The sequence below is a fragment of the Nerophis lumbriciformis genome, linkage group LG15, assembly GCF_033978685.3.
Source record: "Nerophis lumbriciformis linkage group LG15, RoL_Nlum_v2.1, whole genome shotgun sequence".
Taxonomy (NCBI): Eukaryota; Metazoa; Chordata; class Actinopteri; order Syngnathiformes; family Syngnathidae; genus Nerophis; species Nerophis lumbriciformis.
This window is the reverse complement of record NC_084562.2, coordinates 28,052,311-28,075,000: the sequence shown is the minus strand read 5'-3', so window position 1 is coordinate 28,075,000 and position 22,690 is coordinate 28,052,311. Positions and strand designations below refer to the sequence as shown.

Genomic DNA, 22,690 nt, shown 5'->3' with positions numbered 1-22,690 from the left:
GTTTTGTCACCATAGTTACCCATTAGTTTCACCTGTCATGTCACGCACCTGTTTTGAGTCACGCACCTGTTGTTAATCATGTCCATAGTATTTAAGTTCATTCATTTTCTGTTGCTCGTCCTGACGACCTTACACCACATTTATGCTCTGTCCATTTTTTCATGTCCACGTTCACGCTGCTCCTTTTTTGTCCATGCCAAGTAAGTTTTCTTTATTCAAGCCATAGCTTGCAAGTTTTGTTTAATTGTTCATAGTTTATTCTCCGCCACTGTGTGCGCCTTTTGTTTGATCCTTTTTTTTTGTATTTATAGTTAATAAATAAATCATGTACCTTAATTCCCGTCTCGCCCGTGCCAACTTTCCGTTGCATCCTGGAAAAGCACACACCCCGGACCAAGTCTTGACACCCTGGACGTCCACCCGTCTGTCATGAGCGCAACAGATGATGCTCGGGATAGTTCATCCACAACTTTGTTCTTCTCCCGCTCATAAAGATCTGGCACAATCTTATCGCTGAAGTGGGTGCGCGACGGGATGTCGTAACGTGGCTCAAGCACGTTTCAGCATGTGTTTAAAAGCCTCGTTTTGCACAACCGAGTCTGGACCTATAAACACACCGATTCAATGTTCAAGCTCCTCTGTTACTCCGCTGGCCATGACCACGCTGTGTGTGGACTGAACGTGCCAACAACTTTTTTTTGTTTTGTTTCATATATCAAACCGCGGATCACGTGTGTGCCTCCCCTCCCCACACCCACACCCAGACACACACATAGACCGCGCCTCTTTTCTTCTCTCCGGCTTGTGACAGAGGAAGATTCAGAAGAACGACACCGCAGCGCTTCTGTTTCTAGCCGACACTACATCAAAAGTAACGTAAAATAACGCAGTAACGCATCATGTAGTAACGGTAACTGAGTTACTGAATATAAAAAATAACGCGTTAGATTACTAGTTACCGCCGAAACTAACGGCCTTACAGTAACGCGTTACAAAGTAACAACACTGGTGCTTACGGACTGTATACCTGCAGACTGTATTGATATATTTAATGTAGGAACCAGAATATTAATAACAAAGAAACAACCCTTTTGTGTGAATGAGTGTGAATGGGGGAGGGAGGTTTTTTGGGTTGGTGCACTAATTAGGGCCCGCATGGCCCATTGCATAAGGACTCCCTTAGGAGTCCTTATGCAATGGGACATAAGGACCTATTGTATTTGTAAGGTTTTATTATTCTTTATTCTTCCGCCGCCACATTAAACTGTAATTTTTTGCTTCAAAACTCACCATATTTGACCCACACATCAGGACCTGCGAAAATTACCTTTTTTAAAAAAAAAACCGAACCCCAAAACTCAAAATTGCGCTTTAGCGCCCCCTAGGAAAAAAACCAACTAGACTGCCTATATCTCCCACTAGGAAGATCGGAGAGACATGAAACAAAAACCTCTATGTAGGTCTGACTTAGACCTAGTTTTCATAATGTATATCATCGGGCAGAAATCAACAGGAAGTTGGCAATTCCCCCTTCAAGACAAAAAAGTACTAAAAACAGTCACTTTTGCCTCTTTGAGCTGTAATTTGACACCCTTAACACGCTTCAAAACTCACCGAACTGAACACACACATCAGGACTGGCAAAAATTGCGATCTAATAAAAAAACCTAACCCCAAATTTAAAAATTGCACTCTACAGCAATTTTTGAATAAAACGGAGAAAAAACTGCTCCTCGGAAGAAAAAAATGACAAAACTGCCTGTAACTCCCACTGGGAAGGTCGGAGAGACATGAAACAAAAACCTCTCCGTAGGTCTTACTTAGACCTACATTTCATAAATTGACAACCCCCAGCAAAAATCAACAGGAAGTTTGCTATTCCCCCTTCAAAACAAATATTTTGTAAAAACCGGTCACCTTCCTTCAAAAACGATCTCCTCTGAGCGCGTTTGTCGTTTCGCCTTCAAACTAACACAGGAGAGAGATTGAACCCTTGTGATTACAACAGAAGCGCTTTTTTTCTAACTGCTCCGGTTTTGATTTTATGACCCTTCAAAGACCCGCTGCGCTGATGCTGCTGGGCTGCTGTTTTTTTTAAGATGGCTGCTTAAAAGCAGGAAGCACCAACGTGCCCACACAATGCAGACAAGGTAGGTACACTAGACAAAAGTCTTGGGACACTTCAGACTAAAAGTAGACAAAAGTATTGGGACACTTAGGACTATCACTGGACAAAAGTATTGGGACATTTAGGACTAGCACCTGCCAAATACGCGGGCCCGACCAACGCTGCTTGCAGCTTTAATTGTAAGTGTATCTTGTGTTTTTTATGTTGATTTAATAAAAAAAAAAAAAAAAAAAAAAACCAATACCGATAATAAAAAAAATACCGATAATTTCCAAAATTACATTTTAAAGCATTTATCGGCCGATAATATCGGACATCTCTATTTACTAGTTAGTAAAAAGGGAGAATAATAAATGATGATTTACTAAATTGAGAATGTTTGCTTGATCAACACTTGATAGAAAGACAAGTGGGAGCTTTGATAAGCAGAAAACTTTTCTCACCATCGCTGCCTCGAGACGTCGTGGATCTGACATCTAGAGAAGCTTTCCTGCGCTCTTTCTGCTTGTTGGCTTGCATGTCTGCACACAAACATCATGTAAACATAAACATCATGTAAACACTTTTATTTACATCATGTCTGCACACAAACATCATGTAAACATAAACATCATGTTAACACTTTTATTTACATCATGTCTGCACACATAAACACCTTTATTTACATCATGTAAACATAAACATCATGTTAACACTTTTATTTACATCATGTAAACATAAACATCATGTAAACACTTTTATTTACATCATGTCTGCACACATAAACACCTTTATTTACATCATGTTAACACTTTTATTTACATCATGTAAACATAAACATCATGTAAACACTTTTATTTACATCATGTCTGCACACATAAACACCTTTATTTACATCATGTAAACATAAACATCATGTAAACATAAACATCATGTAAACACTTTTATTTACATCATGTCTGCACACATAAACAACATGTAAACATTGTAAACATAAACATCATGTAAACACTTTTTTTACATCATGTCTGCACACAAACATCATGTAAACATAAACATCATGTAAACACTTTTATTTACATCATGTCTGCACACAAACATCATGTAAACACTTTTATTTACATCATGTCTGCACACATAAACATCATGTAAACACTTTTATTTACATCATGTCTGCACACATAAACACTTTTATTTACATCATGTCTGCACATATACACAACATGTAAACATTGTAAACATAAACATGTAAACACTTTTATTACAAACATCATGTAAACATAAACATCATGTAAACACTTATTTACATTATGTCTGCACACATAAACATCATGTAAACATAAACATCATGTAAACACTTTTATTTACATCATGTCTGCACACATAAACATCATGTAAACATAAACATCATGTAAACATAAACATCATGTAAACACTTTTATTTACATCATGTCTGCACACAGAAACATCATGTAAACATAAACATCATGTAAACACTTTTATTTACATCATGTCTGCACACATAAACAACATGTAAACATTGTAAACATAAACATCATGTAAACACTTTTATTTACATCATGTCTGCACACAAACATCATGTAAACATAAACATCATGTAAACACTTTTATTTACATCATGTCTGCACACAAACATCATGTAAACACTTTTATTTACATCATGTCTGCACACATAAACATCATGTAAACACTTTTATTTACATCATGTCTGCACACATAAACACTTTTATTTACATCATGTCTGCACATATACACAACATGTAAACATTGTAAACATAAACATCATGTAAACACTTATTTACATTATGTCTGCACACATAAACATCATGTAAACATAAACATCATGTAAACACTTTTATTTACATCATGTCTGCACACATAAACATCATGTAAACATAAACATCATGTAAACACTTTTATTTACATCATGTCTGCACACATAAACATCATGTAAACATAAACATCATGTAAACATAAACATCATGTAAACACTTATTTACATTATGTCTGCACACATAAACATCATGTAAACATAAACATCATGTAAACACTTTTATTTACATCATGTCTGCACACATAAACATCATGTAAACATAAACATCATGTAAACATAAACATCATGTAAACACTTTTATTTACATCATGTCTGCACACATAAACATCATGTAAACATAAACATCATGTAAACATAAACATCATGTAAACACTTTTATTTACATCATGTCTGCACACAGAAACATCATGTAAACATAAACATCATGTAAACACTTTTATTTACATCATGTCTGCACACATAAACAACATGTAAACATTGTAAACATAAACATCATGTAAACACTTTTATTTACATCATGTCTGCACACAAACATCATGTAAACATAAACATCATGTAAACACTTTTATTTACATCATGTCTGCACACAAACATCATGTAAACACTTTTATTTACATCATGTCTGCACACATAAACATCATGTAAACACTTTTATTTACATCATGTCTGCACACATAAACACTTTTATTTACATCATGTCTGCACATATACACAACATGTAAACATTGTAAACATAAACATCATGTAAACACTTATTTACATTATGTCTGCACACATAAACATCATGTAAACATAAACATCATGTAAACACTTTTATTTACATCATGTCTGCACACATAAACATCATGTAAACATAAACATCATGTAAACACTTTTATTTACATCATGTCTGCACACATAAACATCATGTAAACATAAACATCATGTAAACATAAACATCATGTAAACACTTATTTACATTATGTCTGCACACATAAACATCATGTAAACATAAACATCATGTAAACACTTTTATTTACATCATGTCTGCACACATAAACATCATGTAAACATAAACATCATGTAAACATAAACATCATGTAAACACTTTTATTTACATCATGTCTGCACACATAAACATCATGTAAACATAAACATCATGTAAACATAAACATCATGTAAACACTTTTATTTACATCATGTCTGCACACAGAAACATCATGTAAACATAAACATCATGTAAACACTTTTATTTACATCATGTCTGCACACATAAACAACATGTAAACATTGTAAACATAAACATCATGTAAACACTTTTATTTACATCATGTCTGCACACAAACATCATGTAAACATAAACATCATGTAAACACTTTTATTTACATCATGTCTGCACACAAACATCATGTAAACACTTTTATTTACATCATGTCTGCACACATAAACATCATGTAAACACTTTTATTTACATCATGTCTGCACACATAAACACTTTTATTTACATCATGTCTGCACATATACACAACATGTAAACATTGTAAACATAAACATCATGTAAACACTTATTTACATTATGTCTGCACACATAAACATCATGTAAACATAAACATCATGTAAACACTTTTATTTACATCATGTCTGCACACATAAACATCATGTAAACATAAACATCATGTAAACACTTTTATTTACATCATGTCTGCACACATAAACATCATGTAAACATAAACATCATGTAAACATAAACATCATGTAAACACTTATTTACATTATGTCTGCACACATAAACATCATGTAAACATAAACATCATGTAAACACTTTTATTTACATCATGTCTGCACACATAAACATCATGTAAACATAAACATCATGTAAACATAAACATCATGTAAACACTTTTATTTACATCATGTCTGCACACATAAACATCATGTAAACATAAACATCATGTAAACATAAACATCATGTAAACACTTTTATTTACATCATGTCTGCACACATAAACATCATGTAAACATAAACATCATGTAAACATAAACATCATGTAAACACTTTTATTTACATCATGTCTGCACACAGAAACATCATGTAAACATAAACATCATGTAAACACTTTTATTTACATCATGTCTGCACACATAAACAACATGTAAACATTGTAAACATAAACATCATGTAAACACTTTTATTTACATCATGTCTGCACACAAACATCATGTAAACATAAACATCATGTAAACACTTTTATTTACATCATGTCTGCACACAAACATCATGTAAACACTTTTATTTACATCATGTCTGCACACATAAACATCATGTAAACACTTTTATTTACATCATGTCTGCACACATAAACACTTTTATTTACATCATGTCTGCACATATACACAACATGTAAACATTGTAAACATAAACATCATGTAAACACTTATTTACATTATGTCTGCACACATAAACATCATGTAAACATAAACATCATGTAAACACTTTTATTTACATCATGTCTGCACACATAAACATCATGTAAACATAAACATCATGTAAACACTTTTATTTACATCATGTCTGCACACATAAACATCATGTAAACATAAACATCATGTAAACATAAACATCATGTAAACACTTATTTACATTATGTCTGCACACATAAACATCATGTAAACATAAACATCATGTAAACACTTTTATTTACATCATGTCTGCACACATAAACATCATGTAAACATAAACATCATGTAAACATAAACATCATGTAAACACTTTTATTTACATCATGTCTGCACACATAAACATCATGTAAACATAAACATCATGTAAACATAAACATCATGTAAACACTTTTATTTACATCATGTCTGCACACAGAAACATCATGTAAACATAAACATCATGTAAACACTTTTATTTACATCATGTCTGCACACATAAACAACATGTAAACATTGTAAACATAAACATCATGTAAACACTTTTATTTACATCATGTCTGCACACAAACATCATGTAAACATAAACATCATGTAAACACTTTTATTTACATCATGTCTGCACACAAACATCATGTAAACACTTTTATTTACATCATGTCTGCACACATAAACATCATGTAAACACTTTTATTTACATCATGTCTGCACACATAAACACTTTTATTTACATCATGTCTGCACATATACACAACATGTAAACATTGTAAACATAAACATCATGTAAACACTTATTTACATTATGTCTGCACACATAAACATCATGTAAACATAAACATCATGTAAACACTTTTATTTACATCATGTCTGCACACATAAACATCATGTAAACATAAACATCATGTAAACACTTTTATTTACATCATGTCTGCACACATAAACATCATGTAAACATAAACATCATGTAAACATAAACATCATGTAAACACTTATTTACATTATGTCTGCACACATAAACATCATGTAAACATAAACATCATGTAAACACTTTTATTTACATCATGTCTGCACACATAAACATCATGTAAACATAAACATCATGTAAACATAAACATCATGTAAACACTTTTATTTACATCATGTCTGCACACATAAACATCATGTAAACATAAACATCATGTAAACATAAACATCATGTAAACACTTTTATTTACATCATGTCTGCACACAAACACTTTTATTTACATCATGTCTGCACATATACACAACATGTAAACATTGTAAACATAAACATCATGTAAACACTTTTATTTACATCATGTCTGCCATAAACACTTTTACTGTGTACATCCGACAAAAGAAATAGAACACAAACAAATGTCCACCATAGAGGATAGTAAATATATGTATAAATATACATATATACATACATACATACATACATATATATTAGAGATGCGCGGTTTGCGGGCACAACCGCGGAGTCCGCGGATTATCCGCGGATCGGGCGGATGAAATTTTAAAAAATTTGATTTTATCCGCGGGTCGGGTCGGGTCGGGTCGGGCGGTTGAAATAAAAAAAAATTAGATTTTAAATAGATTCAGGCGGGTGGCAGTTAAACCAATTGGTAAATATATATACATAGTTAAATGTTGTTACCCACATACGAAAAACGAGCAGGCACCTGCAGCATATGCCACAACAGAAGAAAAAAAAGAAAAGAGATGGACACTTTTACGGAGCGGAGAAGGCCCCCGACGCCTCGCCGGGGTCCGGGACCGAGGCCCCTTCCCCCGAGATGGCCCCACCGGGAGCCGTAGCTGAGGCAATCCGCGAGAAGGGCCCGACGCACGTCCAGGGTCACCACCGCGCCCACCGCACCGACACCCCGCCTCGTCCGCCTTCGCCGCGGCCGGCGTCACGCGCAGCAGGTAAGCAGCTTCCCTGCCCACCACCCCCGTGGCCGGGGGCTCGTAACAGGGGTCACTCCGCGCGCTCCGCCCGCGCAGCTTACCTGCCCGCCACCCCTGTTGCCGGGGGCGCGTAACAGGGGTCACTCCGCGCGCAGTGCGCTCACGAAAGGGGTGGGGCTCACCCTGGTTGATATAGAGAGCAGGACGGTGGCCATGGAAGTCGGAACCCGCTAAGGAGTGTGTAACAACCCACCTGCCGAATCAACTAGCCCTGAAAATGGATGGCGCTGGAGCGTCGGGCCCATACCCGGCCGTCGCCGGCAGCGAGACGCGCTTGGAGGTGCGCTCAGCGCGGCTCCCATATGATTGCGCACTGGTGTGCGTCTGGGTCGTGAGAGCGTGGCACGCGAAAGTCTGTGCTGCATTGGATCAGTCTCCTTTCTTTAACAGGCAAAAGCTTTATAACCTCACCATACGTGCCAACTTTTGAAATCAGAAAAACCTAGTAGCCAGGGTCCAAGGGCCGCAGGCCCCGGTAGGTCCAGGACAAAGTCCTGGTGGAGGGTTCAGGGCTTCGCCCCCCGACGCAAAATGATTATTAGCATTCAGACAGGTTAAAATGTTGCTAAAACCATCACTTTTCTATCAGTCACAGTGACTTTTCAAAACAAAAATATTACAGCAAAAATCATATGGGTTGATTGACATGTTTATTCTGTAAGCTAACTTCAATAGTTTGAAATTATTTTGACAGTTAATGCCAGTTATCCTGTCAACCTTTCACAAGACTTCAATTTGTTAATTGAAAGTATAAACAGTATAAACACTTTTTACAGTAAACAAATGGTAAAACAGTACTAAACAATTCCATTAAAAAAAAAATTGGTGTCATTATTAACTTTCTGTCCAAGCTTGTATAATCTACTGCCTTGTTCAATTGTAAAAAATATTCTGTGCCTAAAATTCACATTTCTATCACAATTATCATACTGTAAACATGGTAAGCTAACTTCATTAAAATTAATAGTCCTGTCAATAGCATGGAATTACAATTCAAATGTAGTTTTTTTGTAAGCCTTTCAAAAGAATTCAAAATATGAAAAATTAATGAAAATGAATTGAAGCCATCAGACACTTGAAAAGTGGCACATCACATCTCTAATGTAATCATTTGAACTTTTCAACAGAAATAGCACTGCAAAAATATTAAGGACATACTTCTGTATTTTGGTAGTTATGCTGTCAACATTTAACAAGATTTCTTCAACTTGGACTTGAAAGCATAAATAGTATAAACACTTTTAACAGTATGTCGTGCTGTGAAATACAGCCGACAGGATTGCGCACCAAACACGAAGCAAGGCCAAAGTGCATGCATGGTGCAGGAGAACAAAGGACTTCTTTCATTTAAGGTTTGTGATAAACCATCAAACTCATTCGTTAAAAGGACTCTATAGTAATATAAAGTGAGTTTTTCTGGACATTATCATGCAAGAAAAGTTAATTTTTGGGACCGCGATCACCGCGTAATGATTTTTAAAGGTTGCATTACAAACATTTAACTGTCCCATGTGATCAGCCAGTGCGATTGGAAGTCCATGCTCAATTATTGCCTCCGTAAATAAAACTTCGGCATTTATCACATCCAAAGAATCTGTTTGGGCGACGAAAAACGTTGAAAGTTTTCCACTTGTATCGCTAGCAACGGCATTAGACTTGTGTTTTTTTGTCCCAACGTGGTCTTTTACATCGCTAATTCCTCCGTGTCCGATCGAAAAATCTTGTCTGCACAAGGTGCAATTCGCGTAGTTTTCACCCTTTTTTTAAATTTTATTAATATTAGATATATAACAACGGGCGGATGGCGGGCGGGTGCAGTTCTGATCAAACGTTACATCGGGTGGATGGCGGATGGTTGACGACTTTCTGACGCGGTTGCGGATGAAATAAATTGCCTATCCGCGCATCTCTAATACATATATATATATATACATATATATATACATACATATTTACATATATATATACATATATACACACACACAGCTGATGATATTGTGATGAAAAGAAGATGTTTCAGTAGTTGATGATTTTCCTAAATGTTTGCCAGAGTTTAGAAGGTGAGTCATGAAGACTTTAGTACCTGCTTGAGACTGGACTTGCACTCGCTGACTTGGTGTGTCGCTCTGTGTGAAGACAGGTGACATATTGATGACTCCTCACCTTGTTGTTGTCATGTAATGGCCTCACCTTATTGTTGTCATGTAAAGGTGTGTTGATGGACACGTAGTGTCTGATCTTCCTGCACAAGAAAGAACAGGTGTGAGGACTGCTGGTGCACACCTGTGACTTACCCTCCCTGTCTCAGGTGTGATCATGTGACTTACCCTCCCTGTCTCAGGTGTGATCATGTGACTTACCCTCCCTGTCCCAGCACAGGTGTGATCATGTGACTTACCCTCCCTGTCCCAGCACAGGTGTGATCTTCACATTTTGTTGGATGCTCTCTCCATCCTTCTTTTTGGCATAATACACACCCTGCCACTCCTGGAAAACACACACACACACACACACACACACACACACACACACACACACACACACACACACACACACACACACACACACACACACACACACACACACACACACACACACACACACACACACACACACACACACACACACACACACACACACACACAAACAATTCAGATTGTTTTTGTGAAAAGGTGGCTGTTGGAGCAGGTGCAGCACACCTGTGGTGCAGCACAGGTGTGAGGTCAGGTGTTTGAAGCCCTAAGCCTTTGAAGGGCGGTACAAGCGCTCCTGGAGTCCAGTGCTACCTTCATGTAACCCCCCCTGCTGACCTTTGCTCTCCAGGTGGTGAGATGACATCACAACCACATCACACACGCTCACACCAGCCACACATTTTATACCACTTGTCCCCCTCGGGGTCGGTTGGAGTCTACCCCAGCTGCATTGGGGCGGAAGGCGGGGTAGACACTGGACAAGGAAAGCAAGATAGACCCTGGACAAGGAAAGAGGGGTAGACCCTGGACAAGGATAACAAGATAGACACTGGACAAGGAAAGAGGGGTAGACCCTGGACAAGGAAAGAGGGGTAGACACTGGACAAGGATAGCAAGATAGACACTGGACAAGGAAAGAGGGCTAGACCCTGGACAAGGATAACAAGATAGACACTGGACAAGGATAGCAAGATAGACACTGGACAAGGATAGCAAGATAGACACTGGACAAGGATAGCAAGATAGACACTGGACAAGGAAAGAGGGGTAGACACTGGACAAGGAAAGAGGGGTAGACCCTGGACAAGGAAAGAGGGGTAGACACTGGACAAGGATAACAAGATAGACACTGGACAAGGATAGCAAGATAGACACTGGACAAGGATAGCAAGATAGACCCTGGACAAGGAAAGAGGGGTAGACACTGGACAAGGAAAGAGGGGTAGACCCTGGACAAGGAAAGAGGGGTAGACACTGGACAAGGATAGCAAGATAGACACTGGACAAGGAAAGAGGGGTAGCCCTTGGACAAGGAAAGAGGGGTAGACCCTGGACAAGGAAGGCGGGGTAGACCCTGGACAAGGAAAGCGGGATAGACCCTGGACAAGGGAGGCGGGATAGACCCTGGACAAGGGAGGCGGGGTAGACCCTAGACAAGGTAGGCAGGGTAGACCCTAGACAAGGTAGGCAGGGTAGACCTTAGACAAGGTAGGCAGGGTAGATCCTAGACAAGGGAGGCGGGGTAGACCCTGGACAAGGAAAGCGGGATAGACCCTGGACAAGGGAGGCGGGGTAGACCCTGGACAAGGGAGGCGGGGTAGACCCTAGACAAGGGAGGCGGGGTAGAACCTGGACAAGTGTCTACCTCATGGTAGGGCCAACACAGACAGAAAACATTCACTAGTGTATTTATAATGAGATGATATACATATACAGTACATATATACACACACACACACACACACACACACACATATATATATATATATATATACATATATATATATATATATATAAATAATTGAATGCTTGTTACCTTTCCTTTGTGGATGCAGGAGTTTATGGTTTCAAGGAGATCAGGTTTGTTCTTCTCACTTTTAGGCACTTCTATGATTTCCTTCCCGATGAGTTCATGTTGCTGGTATCCCATCATGGACTCGTAGGCAGGGTTCACATACTGACAAGGAAAACATCGTTTTTATTTCATTCTATACTAATCATTTGCTACTGCTACCAAAATGTATATCCATACTTTTCCAAACTATTCAAAATAAAAGGAACTGCAAATATATCAATATTGGCTTTATTTGAAGAGAACATCTTACAATAAGTTTCCTGTTGCATTCACACAAGCATTTGACAAGGTTAGAATAGAAATGAAAGGTTATTAAACACAAACAACAACTTCCATACATTTATAGTCTGCTGGAATGAAGGATTAAACACATTGTGCACTCAAACAACAACTTACATACATTTATAGTCTGCTGGAATGAAGGATTAATAACATTGTGCACTCAAACAACAACTTACATACATTTATAGTCTGCTGGAATGAAGGATTAATAACATTGTGCACTCAAAGAACAACTTACATACATTTATAGTCTGCTGGAATGAAGGATTATCTGAGACAGGACAAGGAGAAGAAGAAGAGAATGTTGAGGTGAAGTCACCTGAATGACTTGATCTTCAGAAAGGATCTGGATGGCCTCCTGACTTTGTTCCAGAGCTGTGAAGATAGATGTTGCAGCCCTGCTCAGGGAGGAGAAAATACAAGCATTCATTGTTGGGATAATACTAATAATCATCATTGTAATAACAACAATACTACTACTAATAATACTAACAATACTTATAATACTACTAATAATAATCATCATATCAATGCAAGTTATTGTAATAACCATAACTCTAATAATAATAATAATAATAATGATGAAGTCATTGTAATAAGCATAACTCTAGTAATATTAATGATGAAGACATAGTAATAATAATAATAATGATGAAGACATAGTAATAATAATAATAATAATAATAATGAAGACATAGTAATAATAATAATAATAATAACAATAATGAAGACATAGTAGTAATAATAATAATAATAATAATAATGAAGACATAGTAATAATAATAATAATGATGATGAAGACATAGTAATAAAAATAATAATAATAATGATGAAGACATAGTAATAATAATAATTAAGTCATTTTAACAACCATAACTCTAATAATAATAATGATGAAGACATATTAATAATAATAATAATTAAGTCATTGTAATAACCACAACTCTAATAATAATGATGATGAAGACATAGTAATAATAATAATAATAATAATGATGAAGACATAGTAATAATAATAATAATAATAATAATGATGAAGACATAGTAATAATAATAATAATAATAATGAAGACATAGTAATAATAATAATAATAACAATAATGAAGACATAGTAGTAATAATAATAATAATAATAATAATGAAGACATAGTAATAATAATAATAATAATGATGATGAAGACATAGTAATAAAAATAATAATAATAATGATGAAGACATAGTAATAATAATAATTAAGTCATTTTAACAACCATAACTCTAATAATAATAATGATGAAGACATATTAATAATAATAATAATTAAGTCATTGTAATAACCACAACTCTAATAATAATAATGATGAAGTCATTGTAATAAGCATAACTCTAGTAATAATAATGATGAAGACATAGTAATAATAATAATAATAATAATAATGATGAAGACATAGTAATAATAATAATAATAATAATGAAGACATAGTAATAATAATAATAATAATGAAGACATAGTAGTAATAATAACAACAATAATAATGAAGACATAGTAATAATAATAATAATAATGATGATGAAGACATAGTAATAAAAATAATAATAATAATAATGATGATGAAGACATAGTAATAATAATAATAATAATTAAGTCATTTTGACAACCATAACTCTAATAATAATAATGATGAAGACATAGTAATAATAATAATAATAATTAAGTAATTGTAATAACCATAACTCTAATAATAATAATTATGAAGTCATTGTAATAACCATAACTCTAGTAATAATAATGATGAAGACATAGTAATAATAACAACAATAATAATAATGAAGACATAGTAATAATAATAATAATTATAATAATGATGATGAAGACATAGTAATAATAATAATAACAATAATGAAGACATAGTAATAGTAGTAATAATAATAATGAAGACATAGTAATAATAATAATAATAATAATGATGAAGACATAGTAATAATAATAATAATAATAATAATAATGATGATGACATAGTAATAATAATAACAATAATGAAGACATAGTTATAATAATAATAACAATAATGAAGACATAGCAATAATAATAATAACGAAGACATAGTAATAATAATAATAATGATGATGAAGACATAGTAATAATAATAATAATAATAATAATAATAATGATGATGATGAAGACATAATAATAATAATAATAATAATAATAATAATGATGATGAAGACATAGTAATAATAATAATAATAATAATAATAATGATAATAAAGACATAGCAATAATAATAATAATAATAATAATAATAATGATGATGAAGACATAGTAATAATAATAATAATAATAATAATAATAATAATAATGATGATGAAGACATAGTAATAATAATAATAATAATAATAATAATGATGATGAAGACATAGTAATAATAATAATAATGATGATGAAGACATAGTAATAATAATAATAATAATAATAATAATGATGATGAAGACATAGTAATAATAATAATAATAATGATGATGAAGACATAGTAATAATAATAATAATAATAATAATAATAATAATGATGATGAAGACATAGTAATAATAATAATAATGATGATGATGATGACATAGTAATAATAATAATAATAATAATAATAATGATGATGAAGACATAGTAATAATAATAATAATAATAATGATGATGAAGACATAGTAATAATAATAATAATGATGATGATGATGATGATGATGAATACATAGTAATAATAATAATAATAATAATAATAATGACTGACCTGAGTTTAAAGTGTGCCAGCAGCTCTCCATGTTGCAGCTGCAGCAGCTCGTTGTAACAAGTCATCATGTTGGCATTCTCCACATACCTCTGGGGTCATAGGTCACACTATTGTTGACTGCAGGTCACATGATGTAAACATGATGTCATCATATTATTCTCTCACCCTGTTAAAGCCAGCATTGATCAGAGGCATGATGGACACTTCCTCTCTGTCTGGCCTTCAAAACAACACATCAGCACGTCAACCATCAACGTTGAGTGTGAACGTAAACGTCAACGATGAGCGTGAACGTTGAGCGTGAACGATGAGCGTGAACGATGAGCGTGAACGATGAGCGTGAACGTCAACGTTGAGCGTGAACGTGAATGTTGAGCGTGAACGTTGAGCGTGAACAATGAGCGCGAATGTTGAGCTTGAACAATGAGCGTGAACATGAACATGAACGATGAGCGTGAACTATGAACGTGAACGATGAACACGAGCGATGAAGTTGAACGTGAATGATGAACGTGTACCTACCTCCTGACTAACGTGACCCAACCCTTGACTACGTGACCTACCCCCTGACTGATGTGACCTACCCCCTGACTGACGTGACCTACCCCCTGACTGATGTGACCCAACCCCTGACTGACGTGACCTACCCCCTGACTGACGTGACCTACCCCCTGACTACGTGACCTACCCCCTGACTGACGTGACTTACCCCCTGACTGACGTGACCTACCCCCTGACTGACGTGACCTACCCCCTGACTGACGTGACTTACCCCCTGACTGATGTGACCTACCCCCTGACTGACGTGACTTACCCCCTGACTGACGTGACCTACCCCCTGACTGACGTGACCTACCCCCTGACTCCGTGACCTACCCCCTGACTGACGTGACCTACCCCCTGACTACGTGACCTACCCCCTGACTGACGTGACCTACCCTCTGACTGACGTGACCTACCCCCTGACAACGTGACCTACCCCCTGACTGACGTGACCTACCCCCTGACTACGTGACCTACTCCCTGACTGACGTGACCTACCCCCTGACTGACGTGAACTACCCCCTGACTACGTGACTTACCCCCTGACTGACGTGACCTACCCCCTGACTGACGTGACTTACCTCCTGACTGACGTGACCTACCCCCTGAATGACGTGACCTACCCCCTGACTGACGTGACCTACCCCCTGACTGACGTGACCTACCCCCTGACTGACGTGATCTACCCCGACTGACGTGACCTACCCCCTGACTGATATGACCTACCTCCTGACTGACGTGACCCAAACCCTGACTGACGTGACCTACCCCCTGACTGACGTGACCTCCCCCCTGACTAAGGTGACCTACCTCCTGACTAACGTGACCTACCTTCTGACTAACATGACCTACCCCCTGACTAAGGTGACTTACCTCCTGACTAACGTGACCTACCTTCTGACTAACATGACCTACCCCCTGACTAAGGTGACCTACCTCCTGACTAATGTGACTTACCTCCTGACTACTTGACCTACCTCCTGACTAATGTGACTTACCTCCTGACTGACGTGACCTACCTCCTGACTAATGTGACTTACCTCCTGACTACTTGACCTATCTCCTGACTAATGTGACTTACCTCCTGACTGACGTGACCTACCTCCTGACTAATGTGACTTACCTTCTGACTACGGCCACCATCACAGTGTTTTCTGCACAGCTGAGTGCTCTCATGGACCTGCACATAAACACATAGAGAAGACAGAGCATCACATCAAAGGCGTTGCTCTTTTTCACACTCCCAATGTACCGCACAGCTCCAACGCTGTTCCAGGACCGCTCACCCACCCGTTGTGAGAGCTCAGGTCCGCTCAACCGCCCGTGGTGAGAGTCCAGGACCGCTCACCCACCCGTTGTGAGAGTCCAGGTCCGCTCAACCGCCCGTGGTGAGAGTCCAGGACCGCTCACCCGCCTGTGGTGAGAGTCCAGGACCGCTCAGCCGCCTGTGGTGAGAGTCCAGGACCGCTCAGCCGCCCTTGGTGAAAGTCCAGGACCGCTCAGCCGCCCGTGGTGAGAGTCCAGGACCGCTCACCCGCCCGTGGTGAGAGTCCAGGACCGCTCAGCCGCCCGTGGTGAGAGTCCAGGACCGCTCACCCGCCCGTGGTGAGAGTCCAGGACCGGTCACCCGCCTGTGGTGAGAGTCCAGAACCACTCATCCGCCCGTGGTGAGAGTCCAGGACCGCTCACCCGCTTGTGGTGAGAGTCCAGGACCGCTCATCCGCCCGTGGTGAGAGTCCAGGACCGCTCAGCCGCCCGTGGTGAGAGTCCCGCTCACCTGCCCGTGGTGAGAATCCAGGACCGCTCACCCGCTTGTGGTGAGAGTCCAGGACCTCTCATCCGCCCGTGGTGAGAGTCCAGGACCGCTCAGCCGCCCGTGGTGAGAGTCCAGGACCGCTCAGCCGCCCGTGGTGAGAGTCCAGGAACGCTCACCCGCCCGTGGTGAGAGTCCAGGACCGCTCACCCGCCCGTGGTGAGAGTCCAGGACCGCTCACCCGCCCGTGGTGAGAGTCCAGGACCGCTCACCCGCCGGTGGTGAGAGTCCAAGACCGCTCAGCCACCCGTGGTGAGAGTCCAGGTCCGCTCAGCCGCCCGTGGTGAGAGTCCAGGACCGGTCACCCGCCTGTGGTGATAGTCCAGGACCGCTCAGCCGCCCGTGGTGAGAGTCCAGGACCGCTCACCCGCCTGTGGTGAGAGTCCAGGACTGCTCACCCGCCTGTGGTGAGAGTCCAGGACCGCTCAGCCGCCCTTGGTGAGAGTCCAGGACCGCTCACCCGCCCGTGGTGAGAGTCCAGGACCGCTCACCCGCCCGTGGTGAGAGTCCAGGACCGCTCACCCGCCCGTGGTGAGAGTCCAGGACCGCTCACCCGCCTGTGGTGAGAGTCCAGGACCGCTCAGCCGCCCTTGGTGAAAGTCCAGGACCGCTCAGCCGCCCGTGGTGAGAGTCCAGGACCGCTCACCCGCCCGTGGTGAGAGTCCAGGACTGCTCACCCGCCCGTGGTGAGAGTCCAGGACCTGTCACCTGCCTGTGGTGAGAGTCCAGGACCGCTCAACCGCCTGTGGTGAGAGTCCAGGACCACTCACCCGCCTGTGGTGAGAGTCCAGGACCGCTCAGCCGCTTGTGGTGAGAGTCCAGGACCGCTCAGCCGCATGTGGTGAGAGTCCAGAACTGCTCACCCCCTAACAGGTTTACAGCTGTTTGTGTTAGTATTATTAACTTACAATGGCATTATTTTTGTATTGTTTTACTTTCACTAATAAATTCACAAAAGTGGAGTTATTGAGTCTGTTTAGCTGAGTGGAGAGCTAGCTTGCACAGCTAATAGGTCCATGACCATGACTTTTGTTTTGTTTGATCAGCCGTTTTACTGCCGTGTTACAGACACCGTATGGGAACAATTAAGGTATGTAAATAAACATTTAAAGAATATGTTGTACCATCTGCAGCTATGTCAAAATTGATTATTCCTTCTAAAATATTGTGGGTGTGGCTTAAATACCAGCGTGCTGTTTAGCCCGAGAAGTACGGTAGATTCCAAACTTTTTTTATCTGAACCCTCTCTTACATTCTGTCTTCCTCCCTGAAGTGTAAATGTTTAGTGCCAAATGTCCCCTGCAGAGGACAAGGATCCATGGCGAGGTCCTACCGGCACAGTGCTTCAGCGTCAAAGTGTCTGGAATGTCGGTGGTCGATGAGGACGAGGTGGTGGTGTTTTTGGGCGAAGCACTGGAGGGCGGACTCGGGCGTGCGTGCCAGGCTGCAGCTGTAGTTGGCTCGCTCACACGCCCAGCAGAAGGCGCTGCTCTGACTGTCCTCTTTGGCAAAAACTAAAAGTACCTGCAAGAGAGAGAAGACACCAGTCAGCCAAGAGAAGACACCACTCAGCCAAGAGAAGACACCAGTCAGCCAAGAGAAGACACCAGTCAGCCAAGAGAAGACACCAGTCAGCCAAGAGAAGACACCACTCAGTCAAGAGAAGACACCACTCAGCCAAGAGAAGACACCACTCAGCCAAGAGAAGACACCAGTCAGCCAAGAGAAGACACCAGTCAGCCAAGAGAAGACACCAGTCAACCAAGAGAAGACAGCACTCAGCCAAAAGAAGACACCAGTCAGCCAAGAGAAGACACCACTCAGTCAAGAGAAGACACCACTCAGCCAAGAGAAGACACCAGTCAGCCAAGAGAAGACACCAGTCAGCCAAGAGAAGACACCAGTCAGCCAAGAGAAGACACCAGTCAGCCAAGAGAAGACACCACTCAGCCAAGAGAAGACACCACTCAGCCAAGAGAAGACACCAGTCAGCCAAGAGAAGACACCAGTCAGCCAAGAGAAGACACCACTCAGCCAAGAGAAGACACCACTCAGCCAAGAGAAGACACCACTCAGCCAAGAGAAGACACCAGTCAGCCAAGAGAAGACACCAGTCAGCCAAGAGAAGACACCACTCAGCCAAGAGAAGACACCAGTCAGCCAAGAGAAGACACCAGTCAGCCAAGAGAAGACACCAGTCAGCCAAGAGAAGAAACCAGTCAGCCAAGAGAAGACACCACTCAGCCAAGAGAAGACACCACTCAGCCAAGAGAAGACACCACTCAGCCAAGAGAAGACAGCACTCAGCCAAGAGAAGACAGCACTCAGCCAAGAGAAGACACCAGTCAGCCAAGAGAAGACACCAGTCAGCCAAGAGAAGACACCAGTCAGCCAAGAGAAGACACCAGTCAGCCAAGAGAAGACACCACTCAGCCAAGAGAAGACACCAGTCAGCCAAGAGAAGACACCAGTCAGCCAAGAGAAGACACCAGTCAGCCAAGAGAAGACACCAGTCAGCCAAGAGAAGACACCACTCAGCCAAGAGAAGACACCACTCAGCCAAGAGAAGACACCACTCAGCCAAGAGAAGACACCAGTCAGCCAAGAGAAGACAGCACTCAGCCAAGAGAAGACACCACTCAGCCAAGAGAAGACACCACTCAGCCAAGAGAAGACACCACTCAGCCAAGAGAAGACACCACTCAGCCAAGAGAAGACACCACTCAGCCAAGAGAAGACACCAGTCAGCCAAGAGAAGACACCACTCAGCCAAGAGAAGACACCAGTCAGCCAAGAGAAGACACCAGTCAGCCAAGAGAAGACACCACTCAGCCAAGAGAAGACACCACTCAGCCAAGAGAAGACAGCACTCAGCCAAGAGAAGACAGCACTCAGCCAAGAGAAGACAGCACTCAGCCAAGAGAAGACACCAGTCAGCCAAGAGAAGACACCAGTCAGCCAAGAGAAGACACCAGTCAGCCAAGAGAAGACACCAGTCAGCCAAGAGAAGACACCAGTCAGCCAAGAGAAGACACCAGTCAGCCAAGAGAAGACACCACTCAGCCAAGAGAAGACACCAGTCAGCCAAGAGAAGACACCAGTCAGCCAAGAGAAGACACCAGTCAGCCAAGAGAAGACACCAGTCAGCCAAGAGAAGACACCACTCAGCCAAGAGAAGACACCAGTCAGCCAAGAGAAGACACCAGTCAGCCAAGAGAAGACACCAGTCAGCCAAGAGAAGACACCAGTCAGCCAAGAGAAGACACCACTCAGCCAAGAGAAGACACCACTCAGCCAAGAGAAGACACCACTCAGCCAAGAGAAGACACCACTCAGCCAAGAGAAGACACCAGTCAGCCAAGAGAAGACACCAGTCAGCCAAGAGAAGACACCAGTCAGCCAAGAGAAGACACCACTCAGGACCTCTGTAGCTTACTTCCTTAGCAAGACATGGCTAATGCTAACGCTAAAGAGGGTGAGACGTTTTGTCAGTGGTTTGGTTTTATGGCAACATGATTGGACTAATGTTGCAAAGATTCTTTTAAAAACACGTCTCAGGACCTTCAGTCCACCCAACTGGACTGATCTAGTCTTAGACTTAGATTGGTCACATCTAGTCTTAGATTGGTCACATCTAGTCTTAGACTTAGACTGGTCACATCTAGTCTTAGATCGGTCACATCTAGTCTTACTTAGATTGTTCACATCTAGTCTTAGATTGGTCACATCTAGTCTTAGACTTAGACTGGTCACATCTAGTCTTAGATCGGTCACATCTAGTCTTACTTGGATTGGTCACATCTAGTCTTAGACTTAGATTGGTCACATCTAGTCTTAGACTTAGATTGGTCACATCTAGTCTTAGACTTAGATCGGTCAGAACTAGTCTTAGACTTAGATTGGTCACATCTAGTCTTAGATTGGTCACATGTAGTCTTAGACTTAGATCGGTCAGAACTAGTCTTAGACTTAGATTGGTCACATGTAGTCTTAGACTTAGATTGGTCACTTCTAGTCTTAGATTGGTCACATCTAGTCTTAGACTTAGATCGGTCAGAACTAGTCTTAGACTTAGATTGGTCACATCTAGTCTTAGATTGGTCACATGTAGTCTTAGACTTAGATCGGTCAGAACTAGTCTTAGACTTAGATTGGTCACATGTAGTCTTATACTTAGACCGGTCACAACTGGTCTTAGACTTAGATTGGTCACATCTAGTCTTAGACTTAGATTGGTCACTTCTAGTCTTACTTCTTAGATTGGTCACATCTAGTCTTAGACTTAGATTGGTCACATCTAGTCTTAGACTTAGATTGGTCACATCTAGTCTTAGACTTAGATCGGTCAGAACTAGTCTTAGACTTAGATTGGTCACATCTAGTCTTAGATTGGTCACATGTAGTCTTAGACTTAGATCGGTCAGAACTAGTCTTAGACTTAGATTGGTCACATGTAGTCTTAGACTTAGATTGGTCACTTCTAGTCTTAGATTGGTCACATCTAGTCTTAGACTTAGATCGGTCAGAACTAGTCTTAGACTTAGATTGGTCACATCTAGTCTTAGATTGGTCACATGTAGTCTTAGACTTAGATCGGTCAGAACTAGTCTTAGACTTAGATTGGTCACATGTAGTCTTATACTTAGACCGGTCACAACTGGTCTTAGACTTAGATTGGTCACATCTAGTCTTAGACTTAGATTGGTCACTTCTAGTCTTACTTCTTAGATTGGTCACATCTAGTCTTAGACTTAGATTGGTCACATCTAGTCTTAGACTTAGATTGGTCACTTCTAGTCTTACTTAGATTGGTCACAACTAGTCTTAGACTTAGATTGGTCACTTCTAGTCTTACTTCTTAGATTGGTCACATCAAGTCTTAGACTTAGAC

General features: G+C 40.0%; 1 protein-coding gene across 4 annotated transcripts in view; it reads right to left on the bottom strand.

Moving 5' to 3' along the window:
* The window catches only part of pde8a (phosphodiesterase 8A), a 71,971-nt gene that overhangs the window by 24,239 nt on the left and 25,042 nt on the right, over positions 1-22,690 (bottom strand). For all 4 annotated transcript variants that reach the window (XR_009816779.1, XM_061974667.1, XM_061974668.1 and 1 more), the window contains exons 3-12: positions 19,133-19,323; positions 17,110-17,166; positions 15,609-15,663; positions 15,444-15,532; positions 13,003-13,081; positions 12,363-12,503; positions 10,750-10,838; positions 10,542-10,593; positions 10,435-10,477; positions 2,572-2,649 (exon numbers count right to left, since the gene is read on the bottom strand). Coding sequence is in view for 3 of the 4 variants with exons in the window: in XM_061974667.1 (XP_061830651.1) it covers positions 2,572-2,649; positions 10,435-10,477; positions 10,542-10,593; positions 10,750-10,838; positions 12,363-12,503; positions 13,003-13,081; positions 15,444-15,532; positions 15,609-15,663; positions 17,110-17,166; positions 19,133-19,323 (874 nt within the window). In the remaining variant the exon portion in view is untranslated. The remainder of the gene's footprint in view (positions 1-2,571; positions 2,650-10,434; positions 10,478-10,541; positions 10,594-10,749; positions 10,839-12,362; positions 12,504-13,002; positions 13,082-15,443; positions 15,533-15,608; positions 15,664-17,109; positions 17,167-19,132; positions 19,324-22,690) is intronic.